Raw genomic sequence first — 26,133 nt, forward strand, 5'->3', positions numbered from 1 at the left:
CTGGGCCTCACATACCTGCGCCAGGAGGCAGGCGGAAGGCGGGAGGTCAGAGGTCGGTGACCTTGTTCTCGAGCGCGGCCGCAATCTGCTGCAGGCGGAAGGCCAGCTGCATCTTCTGGGCAGCGGGGTCCTCCTCCAAGGCGTTGATGATCTGAGGGAGGGTCCTGTCAGACCACGGCCAGGGAGGGGCTGCCCGAGCACCTGCCCCCGGCAGCGGGGACCCTACCTCATCATAGTACTTGTGCGTGTACTGGTAGAGCTGGTGCAGTGCCACGAGGGTGTTCAGCGAGTCCGTGTGGGCCTGGGGTGACGGTGAGGTGGGAGGACAGCACGGGCTTCAGAGGTGCCTCTCCCCGCCTCCCCCCCCCCGCCCTGCTGGGAGGGCCGAGGCCAGCAGGCACGTCCCCGGGAGCCCCTTACCCGGGAGATCTCTGCCAGGTGTGTGTTCATGTCCTGGTCGCTGACCTGCACCATCTGCCGGATCCCCTTGTAGTAACTGTGGGAGGGGCCAGTCACAGGGGTGGGGGGATGGGACAGGGAAGAGGGCCGGTTACAGGGGTGGGGGAGGATGGTTGTGGGGAGATGGGACGGGGGAAAGGGCCGGTTACAGGGGCGGGGGGGATGGGACGGGGGAAGAGGGCCGGTTACAGGGGCGGGGGGAGGATGGTTACAGGGTGAGGAGGGGGATGGTCACAGGGGCGGGGGGGATGGTTACAGGGTGAGGAGGGGATGGTCACAGGGGCGGGGGGGATGGTTACAGGGTGAGGAGGGGGATGTTACAGGGGCAGGGAGGGATGGTTGTGGGGGGGATGGGACGGGGGAAGAGGGCCGGTTACAGGGGCGGGGAGGATGGTTACAGGGTGAGGAGGGGGATGGTTACGGGATGGTTACAGGGGTGGGGAGAGAGACACAGAGAGGTGGGGAGGGGGATGGGACGGGTCAGAGAGGGTGACAGAGGCTGGGCCTTGGAGGGCTGCCCAGCGGGGCCCCTCCCAGCCAGGGGCCGTGGGGGCACTCACTCCTCCACCATCTTCTTGTAGGTGGAGATCTCCTTGGCGTAGAGCAGCTTGTTGCTGGGAGAGTCCTGTGAGGAGGCAGCACGTGACCCCCGGCCGCGGCCTGCTCTGCCCAGCACCCTCAGTGCCCTCACCAGGACGGCTCTGGCCCAGAGCAGAGGCGAGGGGCCCTTTTCTTTGCCAAGAGCCGCCTGGATATTTCTGACATCATCCAGAGGCTGTGTGGCATCATCCACTAAGAAATCAGCCTGCGGTAGCAAATCCCAGTCCCCAGTGCTGCCCGCAGGAGCCGAGGCAGGGCCAGGCCAAGCACCATGGCCACCCTGTCCCGGGGCTGGAGGGTGCCTGCATCCCACCACAGTGGATCTGCTAATGCAGGCTCCGGGGAGTGACCTGGGTGGGGCTCCCGCTCCCAGGCGTGGCCTGGCCCAGCCCCCGGGTTGTGGGTGTTGGGAAGTGAACCAACAGATGGAATTCCCGTCCCTCTGGCCCCCATCTCTGCCTTTCAAAGAAAATCTTTAAAACAAGCAAGGTTTATATTCTCCGTGTTTTGTTATCTGTAGTAACACGGTTTCCCGCCCTGTGCAAGGGCAGGCCCAGTCTCCACCTGCCCTGTCCATCCCGCGTGCCCACCGCACAGCCCCCGCGTCTCCGCCACACCTGCCCAGGCCGTCCCCCACTCACGCGGCTGAGCTTGTGCTCTGTGCGCGTGCAGGCGTCCATGAAGGTCTGCGCGATGACCGACAGCGAGGCGTCCACCACCTCGTGGACGTGCACATCAAAGATGAAGTGCGGGTTCTTGAGGATGTTCACCCAAAACCGGAGTGGCAAGCTGAGCAGAGTGACACAGGGTGAGGGGACCTCCGTGAGCTGGGCAGGGCCATGGGGACCTGTGTGAGCCGGGCAGGGCCGCGGGGACCAGCGGGGGCGAGGGGCTGTGTGACCGGGCAGGGCCGCGGCCAGCCAGCGGCCACACCTATTGGTCTTCCAGATGTGAATGGTGTCCTCGTCCTTGATGTCATGCTTCTCCGCCTGCTCGTCCAGGAAGTCAAAGAAGTACTTGACGGCGGGGGGCACTGCGTGCCGGGGCGCCAGCACGCTCTGGAAGAAGTTGTCCACGAACTGCTGCAGCGTGCCCTGTGGGGGGGCGGCTCCGTGAGGCCCCTGGCGGCTCCCGGGCGTGCCCGCCGGGCGCCACGCGGCCCACCTTCACCGACAGCAGCCGCGTCAGGTAGATTTCGGTGATGGCCTTGGTGCGCTCCTTATCCTTCACGCTGCCGCGCTTGGACTTGCCCTCGTCTACCTCCTCCGCTGGCCGCACCAGGTGCCACACGCGGTTCTCCTCTTCCAGGAGGGCATGGCCTGCGGGCAGCACACAGCGTGGGCGGTGTGGGCAGGGGGCTGGGCGCTGCGCCCCCTGGGGCTGGGCGGGATGGGGGCAGGAGGAAGGGACTCACGCTCCCCGGGGAGGTCCTGCTGGCTGTCCTCCGGCTGCTGGGAGACCCCCACCTTGGACAAGATGAGGGTGGCCCCGTCCCGGACCTGGGGAGCACAGTCAGGAGGGTAGGCTGCGGCCCCTCTGTGCCGCCCCGGCCTGGCCCGGCCCGGCCACTCACATTGTAGTGCATCAGCGTGTTGATGCGCTTCCACCGGCCCTCCCGCTGCGAGGTCAGGTCCAGGTCAGACAGGATCTGGGCTGTGGACCCCGGACGCCACTCTGTGGGAGGACAGAGCCCAGCTCCTGGGACCCTCCATCCAGGCAGCCCCCTCCCGGGGCACGGGTGTCCAGGTGGGCTGTGGCCACACTCACCGAGCACCACGCTGTCCGGCTTCGGCCAGCAGGAACAGGGCTGCGTGCGGTACACCTGGTCGATGATCTTCTCCTTCACCTGGGAGATGGTGTCGCAGTTGAGGACCTTGACGGGGACGGCATCCACGCCTTCGTCCTGGACAATCACGCTCACCGTCTGTGGGGCAGGGGACAGGCGTGAGGGCCCCACTTCAGCTGCTGCTCCAGGGCACCCAGGGTGACCCAACCTTCTCCTCCTGGCTCAGCCAGCTTGCGGGGAGGGGCTCGCTCACCCAGAGGGCACCTGTCGCACACCCCTGCGTCCTGACCCACATGTGCACACAGCTCACACAGACACGACAGGTGCTAGCCCCGCCCCCGCCACGGCCTGGCTTGAGGCTCAGGGCCAGACCCCCGGCCCTCCCTGAGCACAGGACACACGTCAGCCGCAGAGCACAACACGCAGGGAGAATGCACTCTACCACTGCACGGGGCAATCGCCCACCGGCCCTGCCCTGGACGCCAGGCACGCTCGGCCAGCACTCAGCCTCCAAGGACCCCGGGGCTCACCAGGGGCGTGTACTCCACGTCGTCCCCGAGCAGCCCGGTGTCATTCAGCGTGTACTTGGCTTTCTTCTGCACGGCGTCCACAGGGCCCTTCTCCACCTGGTGCTTGATGGCCTTGAAGAGCTTGTACAGGGGCTCGCCAGCACTGTCCTGCAGGGCGAGGGGCAGTGTGGGTGCAGGGGCCCTCGGAGAGGGCGTCCCCCGCCGGCACTGTCCTGCAGGGCGAGGGGCAGTGTGGGTGCGGGGCACGGGGGCCCTCGGAGAGGGCGTCCCCCGCCGGCACGGTCCTGCAGGGCGAGGGGCAGTGTGGGCGCAGGGCACGGGGGCCCTCGGAGAGGGCGTCCCCCACCGGCACTGTCCTGCAGGGCGAGGGGCAGTGTGGGCGCGGGGCGCGGGGAGGGCGTCCTGGGGGTGGGACCCACCTTAAGGTACTGGTACAAGCAAATGGACATCCAGTTGGACAGCATCCTCTCCACCACCGTCTCAGACCTGGGGTACAGAGAGGCCTGTCCCAGGGGTCCCTGGTCCCCCCAAGGTTCAGCTGGCTCTTCCAAGCCCCTGACCACCCTCACAGCTCCAGCCTGGGCTCAGAGGGGTGCCGTCAGCTGGTGCTGGGCACACAGCAGCGGCTCCCCCATGCCCCAAGCACTGCAGGTCACAGCAGCGGAGCAGCCCCGGGCACCCACGCACCTGCGCAGCATGAGCTTGGGGTTCTTGGCCACCACGTACTGCTCCATGAGCTCCAGGAAGAGCGTGCGCATGATGTCGGTGTAGTACTCCAGCTTCCCGTGCAGCGCCACCGTCAGCAGCGACGCGAAGTACACCTTGGCTCGGGCCGAGAACTCCCGCTGGTTCTCCAGGGTGTGGATGAACTGTGGGGCCGGGAGGCTCAGAGGCCGGCGGTGCCCCCCTCCCCGAGCCCACTCCCCGCCCCCCGCAGCCCCAGGGGCTCACGTTGATGAGGAAGGACTTGCTGTTGAGCAGGTTGGAGAACTGGTAGAGGGCCTGCTCCACGGCGGGCCGCCGGGCCTCGGGGATGTCCAGCTTGCCCGTGATCATCACGTCCTTGTCGCCGTCCTTGGAGGGCAGGAAGAAGACGCGGTCGGTGTAGGTCTTGTAGTCCAGCACGGGGATGCCGGCCTCGTGGACGTCGTTGGTCTGGTCTTCCATCTCGATCATCAGGTCTGCAGGGAACGCAGGGTGAGGCGCCCGGCCACCCTCCCTGGCCCCTGCCCGCCCGGGGCCCTGCCCGCAGCCCACCCGTGAACTCCTTCTTGCAGCGGTCACGCACGCTCTCCTCCAGGCCCTCCAGCTGCGACCGGATCTTTTCGTACTCGCGCTCGGCCTGCTGGCTCTTCCTCCTGCGGGCACAGGAGGGCGGGCACGTGATGCTGGCGGGCCTGGGCCGGGGAGCCTGGCTCGGGGGCGTCTCCTGCGCGGGGCAGTGGGCTCACCAGTAGCAGTAGACGGACACAGCAATGACGGCCACCATGGGCACCATGACCAGCGGCAGGATGAGGCTGAGCGGCACGTCACTCACACGCGTGTCGTACTCCACACGGCCCAGCACCCACTCGCGGGAGCCAAACTTCACCTGCGTGGAGGAGCAGGCTCAGGGCGGGCGTGGCTCCCACCAGGACCCCCGCCCACCACCCGCCGCTCACGCACAATGAACTCAGGCAGGTTGTGCGCTGTGTCCCGCTTCTGCCGCCGCTTGGGTGGGGGCTGCACCTCCGGGGGTTCACAGTACAGGTCCGTCTCGGTCAGCGTCTTCATGACGCAGCGCTCAGCGCCCACAAAGGCCTCAGCCTCGTGCAGCGTCATGGCCTTGTTCAGGTTGGTGCCCTGGGCAGGGGGGCAGGGTCACTGTGACCGGGGGTGGGGTGGGGTTCCTGACCCGGCCACCCAGGCCCCGAGTCATTGTTACCGGGGGAGGGGGGTTCTTGACCCGGCCACCCAGGCCCCAGGTCATTGTTACCGGGGGAGGGGGGTTCTTGACCCGGCCACCCAGGCCCCAGGTCATTGTTACTGGGGGAGGGGGGGTTCTTGACCCGGCCACCCAGGCCCCAGGTCATTGTTACTGGGGGGGTTCCTGACCCGGCCACCCAGGCCCCGGGTCATTGTGACTGGGGGGGCGGTTCCTGACCCGGCCACCCAGGTCCCGGGTCATTGTGACTGGGGGGGCTGGTTCCTGACCCGGCCACCCAGGCCCTGGGTCATTGTGACCGGGGGGGTTCCTGACCCAGCCACCAGGCCCCGGGTCATTGTGACTGGCGGGGTTCCTGACCCGGCCACCCAGGCCCCAGGTCTGTGGCTCTCCTTACCCGGGCGTGGATGAGCTTGTTGACCTGCTTCTTAACGCCACCTGTGAAGTTCTCGAAGGTGGGATCGGCCACGTACTCGAAGGCACCGGCCTCCGTCCTGAGCAGGGCACGGTGCCCGTCCATCTGAATCAGCACCGTGAGGTTGTAGGCCTCGGGCTCCTCGGGCACGGCCGGGGACAGGAACACCACCTTGGTGTCGTTGTGGAACACGTATTCCGTGCCCGTGACCTGCGGGCCAGACCGGGCCATCGGTCCACTCGGCACACACCCTGCCTGCCCACCCAGGACGCCCCCGCTGGCCAGCACTGGCGCTCAGCCTTGGCTCCCACCAGGACTGACCGTCACGGGGTGTAGGGGTCCGGCCTCCCGCCGCTGTCTCCAGGACTGCAGGGGCTCGGCGATGACCACCATGGCGAACTTCTGGATCAGGCTGAAGCCGTGCCCCGTGACGTTGATGCTCCGGCCGCCACTGGGGGAGGGTACAGGGCAGTGTCTTGAGGCCTGGCCAGGTAAGGGAAGTGCCTAGCCGGCTCCAGGGCGCACCCTGCAGGCTGTGTCCCCCCCACCAGCTCCCACCCCCTCCCTGGCAGGTCTGTGTGGGTGTGCAGAGGTGGCTGGGTCAGAGCATGCTGGGACCAGGTGTCTTAAGTCACAGGCTGGGGGGAGGGGGCTCACAGGGCCCAGCGAGGACCCTGCCGAGACTGCCCGCCTCGATCCTGGGAGCGAGCCCGTCGGGGTGTGTGGGGTTTCCTGTGGACTTCTCCCACTGGGGTGGGGATGGCCCCAGCCACACCTGACAAAGCTTCGCAGTGGCTCAAATGCCCGCAGCACTGGGTTCTCCCGGTAGGTGAAGGAGACGCCGGGGCTGGGCACGAGGGAGCCCCCGTAGAAGATCTCAAGGGGCACCTCGCCCAGAGCCGCCTGGGGGCCGGTGACGCACTGCAGCTGCGCCCCAAACTTCGTCCTGGGGTGGGAGGTGCCAGTCAGTGGGATGCCCCTGCCAGGGCAGACGCAGGGTCGGGCCCCCACCCTGTCGGCAGGCAGGGCCAGTCAGACGTGGCGGCCGCGGTGACACCCACACTTTACAAGGAACGTCACTGAGGGTCACCCGCACGTCCTCTTCGGATCCTGTGTCCAGGTGCGTGCCACTGATGGTCAGCGTGGTGCCGCCTGCCTGCGGCCCCTGCCTGGGCTCGACGCTGAGGGGCTGGGGCTGCTGCAGGGGTAAAGGTGCACATGGGTCAGGGCCGGGGGCAGCCCAGCCCAGGCTTGGCTGCACAGGCCAGGGCTGCCCCAGGTCCTGAGGGCCAGGCGCTTACCTGGTAGGTGAACTGGACGCTGGGAGGCGAATGGCCAAGCTTCCCGCTGACGTCCACTTCGACACCCCCGGTGCAGGGCGCCTCTGTGGCCCCAATCACGCACACGATCCTGTGGGACAAGGAGGGTCACCAGGCCCCGCCAATGCCGCCCACTCCAACCCCGCAGGCCCACACTGCCCTTCTGTTCCCCAGCCTCTCGTTCTCCTCCTCAGCAGGCCCCAGCACCCCAGGGTGGGGGCTGACCTGGCCAACTGGCTGCAGCACGCACTCACCGGGTGGACACGGAGTACAGTTCTGGCTCAAAGACACAGTCCTGGCCAGCCACGGTGACCCTCTGCACGTCGTCTGCCCTGATACCCAGGTTTGACCCGTGGATGGTGACCCGGATGCCGCCGCCCAGAGGGCCTGTCTCAGGCTGGATCTGGGGCGGGCAAGGACCTGGTGAGGTGGGGGCTCTGGCAGGCGGCCGCGGGGGTGGGCGAGGGCCGGGCCGCGAGGCTCACCTTGGTGATGACGGGCGGTGGGCACTCGGAAGTGGCGTTGCTGCACAGGGCCTCGTACACGCACCTGCCCTGCCCACCGCACCACACGCACCTGTAGGCAGGGTCGGCGGCCAGGCACAGGCTGCAGTCGCTGCGGCCGAAGGAGCAGTTGTACAGGGTCACTGCAGAGGAGAGCGACGGTCAGCCAGGGCGCCCTGCACCCCAACGGCCCGCCCCCGGGCCCCACCCCCGGGCCCCACCCACCTTGCAGGCGACTGTCGATGTTCTTGCCGTAGGACTTGACATACAGGTGCAGGGGCAGGGTCTCATTGGCGTCGTGGGACAGCTGGGGGACACACAGGGACACACTGCACGCCCTGCCCTTACCCGGAAGGGTGGGGGCCGCTCACAGCCGAGGGCAGCACAGGGAGGCATCCAAGGGGCCAGAAGCCGGTGGGTGGGGGATGCTCTGAGTGAGACACGCTGGCCGCTCTGAGCACCTTCCAGAGAAGGGGACGAGGACAGGACCCCCGTGTCTGGGCTCTGACCCAGGACTTCCCGACAGCCCCTCCCTCACACTCCTGGAGGTCAGGGCCCCCAGGAGCCCCCAGGCCCAGCAGCCTGGCCTGCAGCCATACCTTCGGGGTTTGAAAGAAGAAGACCCCTGGCTCCTGCATGGTCACCGGCTCCTCAAACTTCAACAGGTCGCTGCCCACGTACAGGGAGGAGCCCTGTGGACAGCACAGTCAGGAGCCCGGCCCCAGCTTCGGTGCCCGAGTGCCTCCACGGCACGGACGCGCTCCCTGCCCCACGCCTCCTGGGCACGTGGAGGGCCTGCCTCGACTGACCACTCGGACCCCTCTGCCACCCGCCCCCAGCTGAACAAGGCCCCCAGCCCACTCCCACACCTCAGGAGGAGGCCGCCCAGCCCCTGCACGGACGGAACCTGCCCGTGTCCTGCTCTGCCTCACCCAGGCCCCGCGCCCTCCCAGCCCTGCTCTGGCCTCCTGCCTCCTGGACACTCTCCCTCACGGCCGGGCTCTAGTCAGGGAGGACAGGGGTGGGCCGCCCTCAGCAAGCCCCACCAGCACCTCCCCCACCTTCACTGTGTCCAGGTTCTTGCCCTGGAAGGTCACGGCCGTCTCGTGATTCATGGGGACCACCAGAGGACTGGGGTTCAGGAACTGTGGGCAGTTGTCCTCCTAGGAGAGAACGAGGCTGGCAGGATGTGCGCCTGGCCACCGCCCCCCGGGCCTGGGCCGCGCCCCGCGCCCTCACCATGTGGGCGCGCACGATGCCGTCCTCGGGGTTGGGCGAGGCCTCCCGGCACTCGTGGTACCGCAGGTCCCATTGGCAGGTCCAGCGGTTGCTCGCACAGGAGATGCACCTGGAAGAGAGGCTCATGAGGGGCGCCAGGGCTGGAGGGGCCGGGGGAGGGTGTGGGGCAGGACTCACGGCAGCTTCTCCACCAAGCTCATGGCCTCCCGGCAGTCGTAGAACGGGTACTCGTGGGAGGTGAGGGAGACGTTGCCATGTCTGAAGAGCAGCTGGATGGTCACGGCCACGTGGTCTAGGGTGCAGGCAGGGGGTCAGGGCCAGGGAGCCTCCCCAGGGCCAGCTCCTCACCCCAGCAGAGGCTGAGGACAGCACTGTCCCTAAGCCTGAGGGCCTTGTGTGGTCACCCTGGTCTGCAGGCCTGCAAGTGAGTCCAGGCGGGGGCCCCCACCCTGGCTCGGCCGTGGGCTCAGCTGGGCCTGCTGCCTCCATCAGATCTCAGGGCTGGGCTTGCCCTTCTCTCCAGGGCCCTGCCGCTTTGCTCTGTCTGTCTCTGCCAGCACAGAGCTGTGGCTCCTAGAGTCTGGGCGGGAGGCTTGCTAGGTCCCTGCCTGCGCCAGTGTGTCCCCACAGTCCCCAACACTCGGGAGACAGGACCGGGCCCCAGCCTCTAGGGGCAGCCCGACCTGTCTCAGGCTGGACAGGGCAGGGAGGGCACGAGGGGCTGCACACAGAACACCCCCATCACAGGTCCCACCACCCACAACCCACACTTTCCTGGAAGGCCTGCGCTAGGTCAGGGAGGGCTTCAGGGTCTTCAATGGGCAGGCAGGGCGCCCGGGGGCCCACCCACGCCCGAGGGGCCTCACCCTCGCCGGGCCTCGTGCTGGGGATGCTGCTCGGGGAGTTGCAGACGACGGTGTCACCTTCCACGCGGGCAGGGTGTGGCGGTGACGCGCCGAAGAGGCACAGCAGCTCGTCGTCTGCACTCAAGTCGGGGAGGGGGCTGACAGTCAGCTGCACCTGAGGGAGGGGCCGTGTGGCTAACCCCGGGTCCCCCCTGACCACCCCACCCCCCCCTGCATCCTGCCTGTCTGCAACCCGGCTCCATCGCAATGCAACCCGCACGGGGCCTGGTCTGCCTGGACACACAGGAGCCCCACTCTTGACTGCCCTGGTGCAGGGGCCATGGGGGCCCCACAAAAGGATGACCTCCCACATCCTGCATGCTCAGCATCTAGCGGCCAGGCCAGAAGGGAGATGGGGGGTCGCCCCCGGCCCTGCCTCTGCACTGCCCCGCCTCCACTGCCCCCACGCACCTCCCCCTGGGCCCGCCGGCTCATATTCTGCGGCTGGGCGTCGGTGATGGCCACACAGGACTTGTCCCAGCTCCACAGCCAGTGGCCGGTCTCCTCGGCCCGTGGGCACTCAGCCCTCCTGGTGCACCTGCAAGAGCAAGGGGCAGCCTCAGTCCTGGTCCCTGGAGACCCACCTGTGAGCCTTCAGGCCTGGCACAGGTGCTGGGGACCCGGCCCATGGCCATCCAGAACCAGGGTACAGGTGCTGGGAGACCCAGAGCACAGGTGCTGGGGACCCGGACTGCAACCCTCCAGGCCTAGGCACAGGTGCTGGGGACCCGGCCCATGGCCATCCAGAACCAGGGCACAGGTGCTGGGAGACCCAGGGCACAGGTGCTGGGGACCCGGACTGCAACCCTCCAGGCCTAGGCACAGGTGCTGGGGACCCGGCCCATGGCCATCCAGAACCAGGGCACAGGTGCTGGGAGACCCAGGGCACAGGTAACTAGGGGACCCGGCCTGCAACCCTCCAGGTCTAGGCACAGGTGCTGGGGGACCCAGCCTGTGGCCATCCAGGACCAGGGCACAGGTGCTGGGAGACCCAGGGCACAGGTAACTAGGGGACCCAGCCTGCAACCCTCCAGGCCCAGGCACAGGTGCTGGGGGACCCAGCCTGTGGCCATCCAGGAGCAGGGCACAGGCACTGGGGGACCTAGTCCGTGGCCATCCAGGACCAGGGCACAGGCACTGGGGGACCCGGCCCGTGATCCTCCAGAACCAGGGCACAGGTGCTGGAGGACCCGGCCCATGGCCGTCCAGGCCCATGCACAGTACTGGGGGACCCAGGGCACAGGTAACTAGGGGACCCAGCCCGTGGCCATCCAGGACCAGGGCACAGGTACTAGGGGACCCGGCCTGCAACCCTCCAGGCCTAGGCACAGGTGCTGGGGACCCGGCCCATGGCCATCCAGAACCAGGGCACAGGTGCTGGGAGACCCAGGGCACAGGTAACTAGGGGACCCGGCCTGCAACCCTCCAGGCCTAGGCACAGGTGCTGGGGGACCCAGCCTGCAACCCTCCAGGCCCAGGCACAGGTAACTAGGGGACCCAGCCTGTGGCCATCCAGGACCAGGGCACAGGCACTGGGGGACCCAGCCTGTGGCCATCCAGGACCAGGGCATAGGCACTGGGGGACCTAGTCCGTGGCCATCCAGGACCAGGGCACAGGCACTGGGGGACCCGGCCCGTGATCCTCCAGAACCAGGGCACAGGTGCTGGAGGACCCGGCCCATGGCTGTCCAGGCCCATGCACAGTGCTGGGGGACCCAGGGCACAGGTAACTAGGGGACCCAGCCCGTGGCCATCCAGGACCAGGGCACAGGTACTAGGGGACCCAGCCCGTGGCCATCCAGGCCCAGGCCCAGGTGCTGGGGGACTCAGGGCCCAGGTGCTGGGGGACCCAGGCCCAGTGCTCACCGTCCCTTGATGACACACCAGCCGCAGTATGGGTCTTGGGAGTCGCGGCACTGCGCGCAGGAAGAGTAGCTCAGGCATTCCTGCACCGGGAGCCGGAACACCTGCGGACGCAAGTGAGGGGCTCTGGCAGCCACACGGGAGCCCCCAGACCCCCTTTATGGGACCACCAGCTCAACCCCACTTTGTCTCTGTGCCACGAAAGCCTTGGACACTAACTCGGTTCTACATGGCCACAGCCCATTAGCCACTCATGGCTCACAACACAGATGGGGTGGGGGTCCCGGGCATGGTGCCCACCCTGGCCAGCCCAGGCCCTCCGAAGGCCAGCTGGAGGGGTTCCTGCCATCTCCGGAAGCTCAGGGGCCCCTCACATTCCTGTCCTCCCACAAGGGACAAACACTCCGACACTGGCCCTGGGCAGAGGCCAGTCAGTCAGGGAGACGTCGCTGAGACCAGGACAGACAGGCAGACAGCTGCAGGCAGGCCCAGGAACCCAGCCCCGGGCAGGCGGAGCCCGAGGCTCCTCGCCCTGTCCTGCTCTGCTCACCCGAAGTCTCTCACAGTGGCCTGGGGGACGGCCTCGGGGCTGTGTCCAGCATACCTTGTCCTGCGTCATGGCGTACAGACTGGCCAGATCCCCAGACAGCACCAGGTCCTGCTTGATCCTCTTGTTGATCTCCACGAGGATGGAGCCATACTCGGTGGAGGTGCCATCCGGGGCGAGGTACACCTGTGGGCACAAAGGCAGGGTGTGGGGGGGCAGTACACGGAAGGGTCCTCCAGGCCACCCCCTGCCCCAGCCTAGGGTCTCACCTTGAGGATCCGGCCGTCAGAGGTCCCCAGGAAGGCAACGGTGTGGTTGTTCTCAGCGGTCACCACCACGGCCGTCAGGTTCAGGCCCCCGCGCTGCAGCACAGCTGTGGCCGTGAGTCCATCACGGCTGCCCAGTGGGTAGGGCAGGTGCTCCGAGCCACATGGGAAGTTCTTACTGGCATCCTGTGAACACAGTGTCAACGGCAGGCGCTGATCCCCCACCAGGTTCCCCTACCCCCGCACACGAGGCCCCCAGACCCATCCCCAAGAACAAGGCTCCCACAACAGGGACTATGTCCAATGCTGGCCCCGATGCCCAGCACAGGGCACACACACACACACACGCACATACACACAGCTGTGCCCCGATGCCCAGCACAGGGCACACACACACACACAGCTGTGCCCCCTGCCCAGCACTGGGCACACACACACACACACACAGCTGTGCCCCCACGCCCAGCACAGGGCACACACACACACACACACACACAGCTGTGCCCCCATGCCCAGCACAGGGCACACACACACACACACACACAGCTGTGCCCCCACGCCCAGCACAGGGCACACACACACACACACACACAGCTGTGCCCCCACGCCCAGCACAGGGCACACACACACACACACACAGCTGTGCCCCCATGCCCAGCACAGGGCACACACACACACACACACAGCTGTGCCCCCATGCCCAGCACTGGGCACACACACACACACACACACAGCTGTGCCCCCACGCCCAGCACAGGGCACACACACACACAGCTGTGCCCCCACGCCCAGCACAGGGCACACACACACACACACACACAGCTGTGCCCCCATGCCCAGCACAGGGCACACACACACACACACACAGCTGTGCCCCCATGCCCAGCACAGGGCACACACACACACACACACACAGCTGTGCCCCCATGCCCAGCACTGGGCACACACACACACACACACACACACAGAGCTGTGCCCCCATGCCCAGCACTGGGCACACACACACACACACAGCTGTGCCCCCATGCCCAGCACAGGGCACACACACACACAGCTGTGCCCCCATGCCCAGCACAGGGCACACACACACACACACACAGCTGTGCCCCCATGCCCAGCACAGGGCACACACACACACACACACAGCTGTGCCCCCATGCCCAGCACAGGGCACACACACACACACACACAGCTGTGCCCCCATGCCCAGCACAGGGCACACACACACACACAGCTGTGCCCCCATGCCCAGCACAGGGCACACACACACACACACAGCTGTGCCCCCATGCCCAGCACAGGGCACACACACACACACACACACACAGCTGTGCCCCCACGCCCAGCACAGGGCACACACACACACACACACAGCTGTGCCCCCATGCCCAGCACAGGGCACACACACACACACACACACACACAGCTGTGCCCCCACGCCCAGCACAGGGCACACACACACACACACACACAGCTGTGCCCCCATGCCCAGCACAGGGCACACACACACACACACACACTCACACACAGCTGTGCCCCCATGCCCAGCACAGGGCACACACACACACACAGCTGTGCCCCCATGCCCAGCACAGGGCACACACACACACACACAGCTGTGCCCCCATGCCCAGCACAGGGCACACACACACACACAGCTGTGCCCCCACGCCCAGCACAGGGCACACACACACACACAGCTGTGCCCCCACGCCCAGCACAGGGCACACACACACACACACACACACAGCTGTGCCCCCATGCCCAGCACAGGGCACACACACACACACACAGCTGTGCCCCCATGCCCAGCACAGGGCACACACACACACACACACAGCTGTGCCCCCATGCCCAGCACAGGGCACACACACACACACACACACAGCTGTGCCCCCATGCCCAGCACTGGGCACACACACACACACAGCTGTGCCCCCACGCCCAGCACAGGGCACACACACACACACACACACTCACACACAGCTGTGCTCCCACGCCCAGCACAGGGCACACACACACACACACAGCTGTGCCCCCATGCCCAGCACAGGGCACACACACACACACAGCTGTGCCCCCATGCCCAGCACAGGGCACATGCACACACACAGCTGTGCCCCCATGCCCAGCACAGGGCACACACACACACACACACTCACACACAGCTGTACCCCCCTGCCCAGCACAGGGCGCACACACACGTACCAGCCCGTGGTTGCCGCACTGGATCTCGCCATGGAAGGGCTTGTAGAACAGGTCGCTGCGGCCCGCCTCCCGTGTGCCCGCGTAGCAGGCCTTGCGGGTGGCCTCCATCTTGGTGTGGACCTCATCCAGTGGGAAGAGGCAGAGGCCTGCCCCAGGCCCTCCGTGGCCACCTCGGCCATCCCGACTGAAGACAGCGTACAGCACCCTGCCAGCGCCCGGCGTGGCCACGGAGGCCGCCAGACAGGTGCCAAAGGCGGGGGCCTGGGGGTCGCTGGGGTCGTGGCACTGCAGGTCTACCTCCAGGTAGGAGTAGTAGAACGGGTCCTGTCTGCACATGCGTGCCAGCAGCGTGCGGTTGTGGGCTGGGTGCTTGTCCTGCTGGTTGAAGACGAAGAAGACGTAGGGGCCGTCCTCGAAGGCCGCCACGAACTGCTGTGTGCTGGTGGACAGGTAGCCGGCCTTGTAGGTGGCGTGGTCCGTGTAGGCCTCGAAGGCCTCCCTGCCCTCGGCCCGGTCCAGCAGGCGGGTGCTCACGATGATGCCATTGTCGTGCGGCCCGTTGCCTTTGCCCACAAACAGCACGCGCTCCCCGCCGGGGCCCGTGGAGCTAACCAGCCCCACGGTGGCCACGCCCTCGTCATTGCTGGCCACAAAGGACTTCTCGCCGCTGCTGTCTTCATAGAAGAGGCGCGTGGAGATGTTGCTGAGGGCCCGCAGGGCACAGATGCCCTTGAAGAGGCTGCCACACTCCACCAGGCGCCTGCCGGGAGGGTCGAGCAGCAGCAGCTGGTTCACGTTGTCGGTCAGCACGGCCTCGTGGCACTGGCTCGCCTCGATGGGCGGCGTGCACTTCTTGTTGTCCAGGGCCGGGCCTGTGTTTGCCTTCTGCTCCAGCTGCAGGTCGGCACTCAGCTGGTAGAGCGCGTTCACGGCCCCCACGTACACCACGCCGGAAGCCTGGTCCACGGCCAGGTGGTTCAGCTCTGTGTCACTGTGGAAGAAGTCCAGTCTGCCAGGCCGCAGGCTTGACCCCATGCCCGCCAGGCCCAGGAGGGTCAGGGCCCAGAGCTGCAGTGCCATTGCCCCCGACAGCCTGTGGGAAAAAAGCAGGGGTCAAGGGAGCCCTAGCCCAAAGGGTGCCTGTGAACACAGGCCAGGGGGCCGTGATCCCGGACTGAGCCGGGGAACCCAGCACCCTTCACACACACACACACACCCCTGTTCCACCTCAGAGCTCCAGGAAACCCACTTCCTAGCCCTTCACCGCGCAGTCTACCTGGTGACCAGGGTGGAGCCACCGCTACTCCACGCCCTGGGAAGCCGAGGCCTCGTCTCCACCTCCAGGTCCAAGGCAACAGGCCAGGGCGGAGCCCAGCTCCCCACCCTGTGACTCTCCAAGAAGCTCCAGGCGGTCGGTCGGGGGGGCCTTTGGCCCCAGACAACTTGCCCCCGTGCACAGGCCCAGGCCGACGGACAAGCCCTGGGGGCACGAGCAGGTGAGCTGTACACCTGTCCTGTACTGACCCCGAGCACAGGCTGGTCCTCGAGGCCTGCTGTGACCAGCTCAGCCAACACACAGGCACTTTCCCCTGTTCCCAGAGTCACCTGCCCCAGCCCCGCCCCACCTGCAGAGCTCTCCCGGAGCCTCCCGGACCCCCTTCCAGACCCCTGTTCCCATGGCAGAACCAGCGGGGGAGAAAGTAAGTCTTCTCAACCCCTCCTCGCCCTGCCTCACCCCCGTCCCGGCGCCGTGGGCAGAGCCTCAGATGTGGGGGCACAGAGACAGGATCCCAGGAGGGACTTCCAGGGAGCTTTGAACAGCTCCAAACCCAGCAGGCGTGGAGGGAGAGCCCTCAGGCATGTCCTGGGGGCCTGCGCCCTGGAGTTCAGACCACGAATGGGACGAGTGGGCTAGTGGGCTGCAGGATCTGCCATTCCCTTCCCACTTGCCTCAGGGAATCCAAGAGCAGCTGGCAGGGAGAGCCATTCTGTGCTGGCAGGGAGAGCCCTTCTGTCTCCCTCTGGGGACCCCGGCCCCCAGACCCTCTCTCGTTATTCGTTATCACAGCCTCCCCCCGCTCCTGGATCACCGTCCCAGGATCTAGGCGTCGGCTGCTCCAGACCAGGACGCAGAAACCCCGTGCAGGCTTTGAGTGAAGCTGTGTTCACTGCAACAGGCTGCCTGCTCCTCGCAGACCCTGTCACTCCTCCCAGCCGCTCCTTTATTGCTCAGGCACCCAAGTCGCCCTACAGGCTGTGGCTGTCCCCTCCCGCACGCTGCACCCAGCTCTGAGCTCAGAGGAAAGGTGCCCAACAAAGCCTTCTCGGCGGGGGGAGGCCGAGCTGGTCTGCCACCCTGCTCCCCGCAGACAACCCCTCCAGGTGACCTGGCCTCTGCACAGAACCTGCACCGGGGCTCAGTCCTCGCACAAACCCTGGGGACACAGGGTCCAGGAGCCCACCCACAGGTGGGGTGGGGGAGGAGGAAGATGGGGAGACGCGAGAACAGCAAGACTCTCTTGGGGTATCCATGGGTACAGGCCCTCCTGCTACCCCCCCACAAAGGCCCCACTTTCCCCACACCCCCCCGCAGTCCACCCAGCAGTATCAGTCCCCACCAAGCCTGTCCTTCCAGCCTTCCCCACTCACCCACGCCCCGCCCAGCGGGCCGCGCCAGCCACAGTGAGCCCGGAATGAATGGAATGTCCTGGGGCTCAGGGAGGGGGGGAGGAGGAGGAGTGCGTGGGCGGGGCTGCAGCTGGGGCCGCCCAACAGGCGCCCAGGCCCCTGGGCGGGTCTCTACCACAGGGCTAGGCCTGGAGCCCAGGCCAGACAGACAGGGGGACCCTGTGGGCCCCCTTCAGACAATGCTCTCACCCCTGGCAGAAAGATCCAGGCGGCTCCCCCTGCGCCTCTCCTGACTGATGTCAACAGACACCCCTGGGGCAGGCACACCCTGGGTGCTCAGTAAATATCATGTGTGACTAGATCCTGCCACTGACAGCAGCACTGGCCAGACACCCCCACACTGCCCAGGGCTGGCAGAGGGACCCCAGGGGTGGCAGGAGGGAGGGCCTGTGTGTCCACAGGAGGCTCCCGTCTACTTCCTGGACAAATAGGCCTCAGGTGACCTGCCTGCCAGCCTAGGAGCAAAGGGCGATCCACCTGCCGACTAGCAAAACCCTGGCCAGCCGGGCGGCAGGCGCCAGGGACAGCCGGCTGAGCTTCCTGCCTCTGGAGTTCCTGGAACAGGAGGGCGGGCAGGCGGCAGGCACTTCCTGTTTTGAAGTCAGTCCCAGGACCCCCACTTACCGGGCTGGTGGGGGATTTCCTCGAGGCCTCATTCCTGGCTGAAGTTTGGGGGTGCACGTCCGAGAAGCCACACAAACTGCGGCTGCTGGCCCGGAGAGCTGTACAGGCGCCCTGCCCCCAGCCGAATCCCAGCCGTGCTGTTCCCGGAGCCCAGTGCCACAGTGCCCGTCCCACCTGAGCAAACCTGGCCTCCAGGGAACCAGGGGCCTCAGAATGGCCCCCCAGTATAGGGAGGCTCCCCACGCCCATCCCAGGGTCACCATGAGCCTGCTCTGGGCACAGGCAGAGCTGTGCACCCCGTGCCCTAGCCCTGGGAGCTCTCCTCCCTCCATCTGGCCATCTGTCCTTCCCTCAGGGCCAGGCTGTGGGAGGGGCTGCAGGGGGATGTGTGTCGTCACAACCCCGCCGGACACAGCCCCAAGGACACCACAAGGGGTGGTTCAAGACACCTGGAGCTTTGCCATCCACACAGCCCCCGCCACCCACTGTCTTCCCCTGGGCCGAGCGGCCCTACTCACCAAGGCTCCAGTGGTCCGGGGTCAGTCTCTGCTCCAAGCCAGCATCAAGACTCTCTAGGAGGCAAAGGAGAGACAGGAGTCAAGGCAGCAGCCTGGCCTGTGTCCACTTGGGTCCCTGCATCCTCTACCCCACTGCCAGTGCAGCCCCTCCCCCCGACAGCTCCAGCCCCCAGGCCTGGCACCCCCAGTCTGCTCGGGGTCAAGGACTGCCTCTTTTTGCTCTAAGTAGATTGGTAGTAGGCATGTGTATCATGCTGATTGAGATGAGAAAACCAATCACACCCCGACCCTGTAGTGCTACTTACTAGCTGTGTGACCTTGGTCAAGTTACTGGACTTCAAGGTGCCTCATTTTCCAATCTGTGAAATGGAGACAGTGACAGGGAGCGCCCATCAGATAAGCAAGAACCAAGTGAACCAGCTCCCAGGGGCTACACTGTAGCGCTCCTCCGGGCTTGGCTTGCCACTGTATCCTTTCACCACATCCTCTGGCTCCCTAACCCCCAGCCCTGCCCAGGAGGCGCAGACCAAGGGTACCTTGGGGCAGGGTCTTTGAGCCACATTTTTACTACAAAGCCCTGCACCAGAGGACACCGTGGAAAACGGCAGAGCCCAGACCTGCTGTGGTGCGAACTCCACCGTGTCCACTGAGGTATAGTCACTGCTGACAGGTCTAGCAGCCCTCCATGGAAACTGAAAGCAGGGGCCAATCTTGGGGGCAAAGTAACTTTCACTGCCATTTAACAACAACGACAAAAGAAAATCCTCGAGAACATATTCCCATATCACCACCAGTCTGAACTAGGAGAGCTGTGCCCCGTTGGCTCCGTCTCAGGATGTGGCCTTCCAGGCTCTTGGCAACACCCCCTCCCCATAGGTCAGCCCCGGAATCCTGCTCCTGCAAGGGGTCCTCCTCAGGTCCACTCCCAGCCAGGTCAGCCAGCAAACTGCCTCCAGCACCCCTGCTCCAGGCCCAGCCCAACACTCCTCCTCCTGGATCCGCCTCCATGTGCCCTGTGCGACCCCCCCCCCCCCACTGTCCCTACCTGCTCACACCCCTGGACAGCGGGACCCAGGGTGGGGGTGGGGCACACAGGAAACTTGGGCAGCACCTCTGGTGGGGTGGTGGGAATGTCCCTCTGTCCTCAGCCCTGGCTGAGCAGGGAAGGGTTAACCTGCCCAAGGGGCTCAGAGCTGCCAGTGCCAAGGGTTTGGGGAGAGAGTGTCCTTTTGCCCCACACTCAACACAGCCTTTGTGGAAGGAGAACCGTGAAACACAGGGGCCTGTTTCCGAGGCACGGGTTCCTGGGACGGCCCGGTCTCCAGGCCGTGCTGGCTCTGTGCAGCCCCACCAGCCCCCCATGTCTCCTCCGGGGAGATCTTCAGTTCCCAGCAAGCAGCCCTCCACTGGCCCAGGAGCCCAGAGGTGAATCCAGTGAAGCTGGCTTCCCAGTGAACGCTCGGCCTGCGCCTCCAGCCCCCAGCCTCCCAGCCAGGCGGACACAGTGACTGCAGGGCCTGCCACCCGGCACTGTGGAAGGTGGGTGGGGCCAGCTCCCGCCTGCCCCTGCCCTGGCCTCCAGAGGCTGTGGACTTTCCCCCCAGTATCAGACTCCTCAGAGCCAACACTTCCTGGAGCCCGGGACCTGGACTGGTCCCCACTCCCCAGCCGCCTGCCTGCCAGCCCTGCCCTGCCCCCAGCACCAGGGTCTGCCTCCTGCTCCCCAAGACCCCAGTGCAGACTCCTGTGCTGGGTACCCAAGGCCCAAGTCCCCACTGGAGTGACCAACACTGCTGCACACAGGGAGTAGCAACGGCCTGCTCTGTCAGTTCCTAGCTGGGGCTGTGGGTGACCCTGCCAGGCTGCCCTGTGCCTCAGCTTCCCCACGGAGAGCCAAGCCAGTGAGAGGACACACTCACCGCCACTCTGCCTGCTCAAAGGAGGGATCGCGAGCATCACAGAGCAATCGCGCCCACTCCTCCCGTCCCCTAGAGAACTCCTGCCTGTGCTTCAGAACACGACACCGCCCCCCACCCGAGCCCAGTGAACCAGGAAGGTGTGATGGCCTTGAGGCCGGTCCTGTGACCAACACAGCACAAGTGTTTCCTGCCCAGCCAGGGCTGGGGTGGCCCTGGCCTCTCCTGCCCACCCCAGGCCCAGCGGGGGGCAGCGGGAGCCCCTGGCCTTGGGGACTCTGAGACTGCCCTGGCCAGAAGCTGAGCCCTGCCCATTCCCTCCCCTGCCCTCAGGAAATGGCAAACCAAAAGCATCTAATTGAGGTACCTCAGTTATGAGCACCCCCATCCGTGGGTGGGCCTCGGTCCTGGGGAGCCCCTTCCCTGTATCTCAGAGAAGCAGGACTTGGGGCTCCCAGTAAACCACTGCAAAGCAGGAGAGCCCCAGGCAGACCCAGTGCAGAAAGGGGTGCCGGCTGCCAGGACTCAGGCCCAGGCCTGTCCCTGCGTCGGTGGAGGGAGGGCTCCAGCACTTGGCGGGGCCCTCTCAGGGTCAAAGGACAGAAGAGGGTCCCCAGGCACCACACCAGGGGCCTCAGAGGCAGGGCTGTCCGCGGCCAGGAGGAGGAGCACAAAACCTGCCCAGTGCGGAGCCAAAGCAGGAACACAACAGAGCCTCCAGCGCGTCCAAAACAAGCCCGGAGCGCACCGAGCCCCCTCCCTCGCCGTCGCGGTCTCTTGGGGACACCGCGCGGTGACGGCCACGCACACAGCCCGGCCCAGAGGCCGCGGGAGCAGAGCTCAGGCCAGAAGGCCGCCAGAGCTTGGGCCGGGAGGGCCGCCCTCCCGCCGCTCCCAGATAGCAGAGCCCCCTGCGCGGACCTGGGCCGGGCACCCGGGGCCCCGGTGCAGAGCCACCACCACCCCCCGCCCCCGCCCCGCTGCTCCTGGATGCCGGGAGTGTGGGGCAAGGGGGTCTCCCACGCCGCCCCCCACCACGCGCCCGCTGCCCGCCCCCTCCCTGGGGGTCCCCGCAACCTGGGCGCACACCTGGGCGGGGCAAGGAGACTCACTCGGCTCTCCAGGCCCGGGGTCCCCAGGCCACGCCGGGAGGGTCCCTGACCCCGGTAACAATGACGGCGGCGGAGGCGGTCACGTGACGCGGGGAGACCTCCCCTCGGGAGCGCTCACCTGGTGTCAGCCGCGGGAGCGTGGCCGGCCACTCCCGCGGTCCTCCCCGCCCAGAACGGGGCGAGGCGCAGGGCGGCTCCGCCCCCTCCTCAGGGTAGGTGCCGGGGGCTCTTCCCACAGCCCCGCCCCACAGCCCCGCTAGCCAGAGCCTGCGGACACGCGCCCTCCCTCCCCGGCCCTGGCTCCTGCCAGGCCCCAGACGGACCGGGTCAGGGCCCCGACACCGACCTAGGGGCAAAGGTGGGGCGCGGGGCTCCAGGGATGGCTGACGTCAGCCTCAGCGGCTCCCTCCCCATCAGCCCCTGCCTAGGGGTCACCGCATGTAAAGCCCTCCCTGATGGGTGGCAGGGATGAGGTTACCAGCCCAGGACCCTGGCTGTGCTCAGAGAAGCCCCAAGGCTTCCCCAGCCACTGGACTTCAGGACTCCAGGCTCAGGTCCTCCTCCCTCCTGCCGGCCCCCACGGGTCCACCTCTTACAGCCACACAGTGACCAGGGTCCCTGCACCTAGCCCTGACCTTCAGGTGCCTGAGTCTGCCCTGGCCCCTCCCTCCCCAGTGCTAACTGCAGCCTCTGCAGCTGGGGTCCCCACAGTGTCCTCCCATCCTAGCCTCCCCTGGGATATCCAGAGCGCAAGGTGGCGCCCCCTCCCCACACGCACCCCAGGCCTGAAGGGCCACTTCCTCTCAGCACCCTCCCCAGGCCCAGCCGCAGTCACACTGTCCTGCCTGCCCCAGGCTGCCGTGGTCTCCCCACTTCCGTCCCTGCCCACACACAGTCCTCTAGATCAAACAGAGCAGCCGCCACCTCCACCCACTGCCCCCACTCCTGGAGGACCCCTGAGTCAGCCGGCCGAGGGGAGCGGGCCTCCAAGGCCCGCGGGGCACAAATGGGTCCTGTTGCCTCGGACGGGGGTCAGCTCATCAGAAGTGTCCGAACAGCTGCCTGGCCACAGAAGAGGCTCCCGTGGGGACTGGGGACTCAGTTACCCGATGCCTTTCCAGCCTGGAGCTGAGGTCTGCACCCGCCCCTGTCCACCACCCCAACTCTGAGCTCCTCACTCCGCTGGCTGGTCACAGGCCAAGTCCTGACTGCTGCTGCTCGCCAGGGCAGCCCGAGGATCATGGAGGCTGCAGCTGGCCCTGAGCCCTCCTCCCCACGCACAGGAGAGGGGGTGGAGTGGGGGAGGAGGGTGAAGGGGGTGAGAGCCAGAGCAAGCGAGGAGCCAGCAAGGCTGTAATCTCCCTGTCAGTCTGTCAGAGCCTGGACCGCCTCTCCCATCACAGCTGAACCCTACAATTAGCTCGGGGCGCAGTGCCACGCCTGTACGCCCGCCACCCTCCCATACGATCCCAGGGAGGAAGGCGCTCCCGGCTGCGATGCTGAGGGGAGAGCCCAGCCAGCTGGGGCCGTCCTCGGGACAGAGAGCCCAAGGGAGACACAGATCCGGCACTCTGGAATCCTCTCAGAGCTGGACACACCTGGAGCTGGGCTGCAAACAGGCTGCCTCAAGCCTCCTGTCCAGACTGAGCCAGGGGCTTGGCAGAGGCGCTGGGCAGGGTCTAGAGTCCAGGCTGAGAGTGAGACGGGGGCAGGGAGGGCCCTGGGAAGTCAGGGCAGTCAGGGGTTTCCCAATGAGGAAATTCTCCAGCTCAGGGTTGGGGCAGGGCGGAAGCAGGAGGTGATACAGTGTGTGGGGTTGGTGACCAGGACTTGGGGGGAAGGGTTTGCCTGGCCTCCCTGCAGCTACTCAGCAAGGAGCCCCCAGCCCTCCTGGAGGCCAGGCCTGGTCCCTCCTTCCACTCAGCTCCAGTAGCAAGGCGCTGGCGGGAGGGAGCTGCTCACGCCAGGCTGTGCAGGGCCATGTAGGCTCTGGGTCCAGGCACTGGACCCCCGGGCTGGCCTGCTTTCCCATCCAGGCATCTCTGTCTGGGTCCTGAGACCCCTCAGAGCAGCCCCTCACAGGAGGCCTGATGCCAAGATGGAGGGGGGAGGCCAGGCCCTCAGATCCCCAACCAGCCTGGGGAGCTCCCCTGAATCTCCCAGGGGGTGGGGGTGGCGGCTGCTGGAGCCATTCCCTCCCACCACCTGCCCCTCACCCCTGCCAACTGGCCCAGCGCAACTTAAAATAGCTTCTCCCACTTGCTGGCCCTGGTCTTCAGTGGGTGAGGCCGGGGCAGGGGGGCCCAAGCTGGGGTCCTCTTCCCCTCTTCCCCAGGGGCAGCTGTCCCCTCCACAGAGGGCACTGGACGGGCCTCAGCAGGGAGGAGAGTTCACAGAGCCCCTGCCTCCTGTCAGTCGCGAACCTTCTCCACGGCCAGGCCCCCAACACACCCCAATCCCACCAAGTGGCGACCCCCATACCGCCCGCCACCTCTGGACCACGCGGGCCACAGCCCCCTCGTTCTCCAAGACAGAGCCACACTGTTGCGTCAGGCTGTCCTCGGACAGCTACGGCCTAGATTCTGAGCTAGAACTCGGGTGAGGGCAGGGCAGGGGTCCCCGGTGAGCACAGGGACAACACACCCCTCTACCACCTGCAGCATGTCCTGCTGCAGCCCCCCCCCCCAGGCCAGGGCGGGGCAGGGGCCCTCCTCCCAGAAGCCCCCAGAGCTGCCTGGGAAGGAGCAGGCCCTCCTGGGGAGAGCACCGGCCCAGCACAGGGCCACACTCGGAGCGCTGCAGCTCCAGCCTCCAGTCTCTTCCTTTCTTGCTCCTGCTGAGGAGGGGGCCCAGTTGGGGCAGAGGGGCCTGGTCTCTGCACCTGGACATGACACGTCCCTGGCCACACTGCCAGGCCGAGGGCAGAGCTGGAGTCCAAGCCTGAGGCTTGCTCCACAATGGGGAACTACAAGGGGGGCCTAGGAAGAGGGTGCGGCCAACAAGTCCGGCCCTGCCCCCAGCCGCCCCGGCCTAGCACACTGGGTCACCAGGCAGCTCAGGCACGAACCCCGCCAGTCCACAGGGACCACCCCCAGAGAAGGCCACCAGCCACAGAGGGGGCAGTGGTGAGCCAGGCTCTGGGTGCGAAGGGAGACTGAGGCACAGAGGCAGGACGAGAGTGACAACAGCTGGGAAACTCTAGTGGGGCGGCCCTGGGCTCCTCCCTGTGAGCAGACATCACCCTGGGGTGGGGCAGCCTGCTCCACCATCCCTGAGTTCCATCTGAGGCCTGAGTCCACAGAATAGTGACAGAGACCCACGGAGGTGAGTGTCCCTGCTGGGGGCAGGACAGCAGGGGTCCCGCAGGTCCCTTCCATCTGTGCCTGACCAAGATAAGGTGGAAGGGCCAGGAAGGCCACTAAGTCGGGGCACAGGGGGCCCTAGGCAGCTGTGAGCAGGGTCCCTGTCTGGTTAGCAGAGGGGGTGGGGAGAGGCAGGAGCCTGTGTCAGGGGATATGAAACCACGGAGGGGAAGAAGGCAGAGGAACCACATGCCCTGGAAAGAAGAGGGGACCGGGGGCCCCTCCCACCCCCTCCATCACAGGTTCTGACCTGCCCGTCTCTGCCCAGAATTAGTCAGAGGCCCCACCCCACACACAAATAGCTGTGACCACACGGGGAGAGACTGTGCCCAGCTTCCCTGTCCCTGCACCCACAGAACAGAGGCTGGAGCGAGGGGCTGCTGCTCCGGGGCCCTCTGAGGCCAGGCCTGGGTTTCAGTGCCCACCAGTTCACCCCCGTCTCCCTGGCCCCCTTCCAAGGCAGCAGCAGGAAAGAGAGGCTTAGCCCTGCAGCCAGGGGGCCAGGGCAGAGACCAGCCTGTGGTGGGAGGGGCTCCCGGCAGCCCGCACAGCCCTGCGCCCCTCAGAGGAGGGGAAGGCACAGCCGCCCCCCACCAGGGCACCCCCTGCCCACTCCAACATCCTCTGCACCCCCGCGGGGCCAGGCCCAGCTGAAGCCCCAGGTTGGTCTAGGTCCTGGGGCCTCTGCCATATGGACACACTGGCAGCTGCAAGCCCACCCAGTGCCTATCCAGTCCTATCCCTTCTGCTCCACTTGCCTGGGCAGGGGGCACGGCAAGTCCCCCGCCTCCTGCACGTGGGCCCCAGCTGCCGGCTCTGCCTCCCCACTGCAGTCCCTTCGTAGCCTGCTAGGCACAGAACCACAGGCACACCCAGGGACGGCCCCAGGGAGCAGCTCACAGCAGGGACCCAGCTGTGGCCTCAGTCTCCCCACCTGTGGGCCAGGTTGACAGGGACCACATGCAAGTACAGCAGTCCACAGACAAGGGCTGGGCTGGGGAGGGCCTCAGTCCCTCAGCTGCCGACCAGCAGACAAGACGGGGTGGGGGGGCCCTCCAGCCCGGCAGGCTGTTCCCTTTAACCACAACCCTGCCAAACTCGGGGTGAGAAGAGGAGCAAGGCTCAGGGGCTCTCGAAGCCAGGGCTCCCCTGGCTGAGAGCGCCTTCTGCCCACCGCCTCCCCTGGAGGGGCCTGGGCCCCCTGCAAGGCTGAGCAGGGCCCACCGGAGCTGACACCGGGGCCTTCTCCAATCCAGGGGTGACGCATCACCTCCTGCCCCACCCCCAGCCGGTCTGAGCAGCCTCAGGAGGGGAGGAGCTGCCCAGACTCGCCCGGTCTCCCTCCAGGG

General features: G+C 66.7%; 1 protein-coding gene across 3 annotated transcripts in view; it reads right to left on the bottom strand.

The window, feature by feature from the left end:
- Nucleotides 1-26,133, bottom strand: part of PLXNB2 (plexin B2) — a 28,194-nt gene that overhangs the window by 597 nt on the left and 1,464 nt on the right. The window contains exons 2-38 of one of the 3 annotated variants that reach the window (XM_070053066.2): nt 18,700-18,753; nt 18,395-18,448; nt 14,565-15,657; nt 12,360-12,542; nt 12,148-12,276; nt 11,547-11,647; nt 10,092-10,218; nt 9,642-9,795; nt 8,953-9,067; nt 8,776-8,884; nt 8,598-8,699; nt 8,136-8,228; nt 7,762-7,843; nt 7,519-7,679; nt 7,288-7,436; nt 7,016-7,124; nt 6,776-6,912; nt 6,490-6,660; nt 6,036-6,165; nt 5,697-5,924; nt 5,041-5,217; nt 4,827-4,966; nt 4,633-4,733; nt 4,327-4,556; nt 4,063-4,244; nt 3,795-3,861; nt 3,376-3,522; nt 2,827-2,983; nt 2,633-2,733; nt 2,474-2,558; nt 2,224-2,378; nt 1,993-2,153; nt 1,701-1,848; nt 1,020-1,084; nt 421-496; nt 227-301; nt 16-151 (exon numbers count right to left, since the gene is read on the bottom strand). In XM_070053066.2, the coding sequence (XP_069909167.2) occupies nt 47-151; nt 227-301; nt 421-496; nt 1,020-1,084; nt 1,701-1,848; nt 1,993-2,153; nt 2,224-2,378; nt 2,474-2,558; nt 2,633-2,733; nt 2,827-2,983; nt 3,376-3,522; nt 3,795-3,861; nt 4,063-4,244; nt 4,327-4,556; nt 4,633-4,733; nt 4,827-4,966; nt 5,041-5,217; nt 5,697-5,924; nt 6,036-6,165; nt 6,490-6,660; nt 6,776-6,912; nt 7,016-7,124; nt 7,288-7,436; nt 7,519-7,679; nt 7,762-7,843; nt 8,136-8,228; nt 8,598-8,699; nt 8,776-8,884; nt 8,953-9,067; nt 9,642-9,795; nt 10,092-10,218; nt 11,547-11,647; nt 12,148-12,276; nt 12,360-12,542; nt 14,565-15,644 (5,532 nt within the window). In that variant the 5' untranslated portion in view covers nt 15,645-15,657; nt 18,395-18,448; nt 18,700-18,753 and the 3' untranslated portion in view covers nt 16-46. Of the gene's footprint in view, nt 1-15; nt 152-226; nt 302-420; nt 497-1,019; nt 1,085-1,700; nt 1,849-1,992; nt 2,154-2,223; nt 2,379-2,473; nt 2,559-2,632; nt 2,734-2,826; nt 2,984-3,375; nt 3,523-3,794; nt 3,862-4,062; nt 4,245-4,326; nt 4,557-4,632; nt 4,734-4,826; nt 4,967-5,040; nt 5,218-5,696; nt 5,925-6,035; nt 6,166-6,489; nt 6,661-6,775; nt 6,913-7,015; nt 7,125-7,287; nt 7,437-7,518; nt 7,680-7,761; nt 7,844-8,135; nt 8,229-8,597; nt 8,700-8,775; nt 8,885-8,952; nt 9,068-9,641; nt 9,796-10,091; nt 10,219-11,546; nt 11,648-12,147; nt 12,277-12,359; nt 12,543-14,564; nt 15,658-17,876; nt 18,174-18,394; nt 18,449-18,699; nt 18,754-26,133 lie in introns of those variants that run through there. The other 2 variants (XM_051839207.3, XM_051839211.3) reach the window with 2 other exon arrangements.

This window comes from Oryctolagus cuniculus, chromosome 11, assembly GCF_051225735.1.
Source record: "Oryctolagus cuniculus isolate XC-2025 breed Fujian yellow rabbit chromosome 11, ASM5122573v1, whole genome shotgun sequence".
NCBI lineage: Eukaryota > Metazoa > Chordata > Mammalia > Lagomorpha > Leporidae > Oryctolagus > Oryctolagus cuniculus.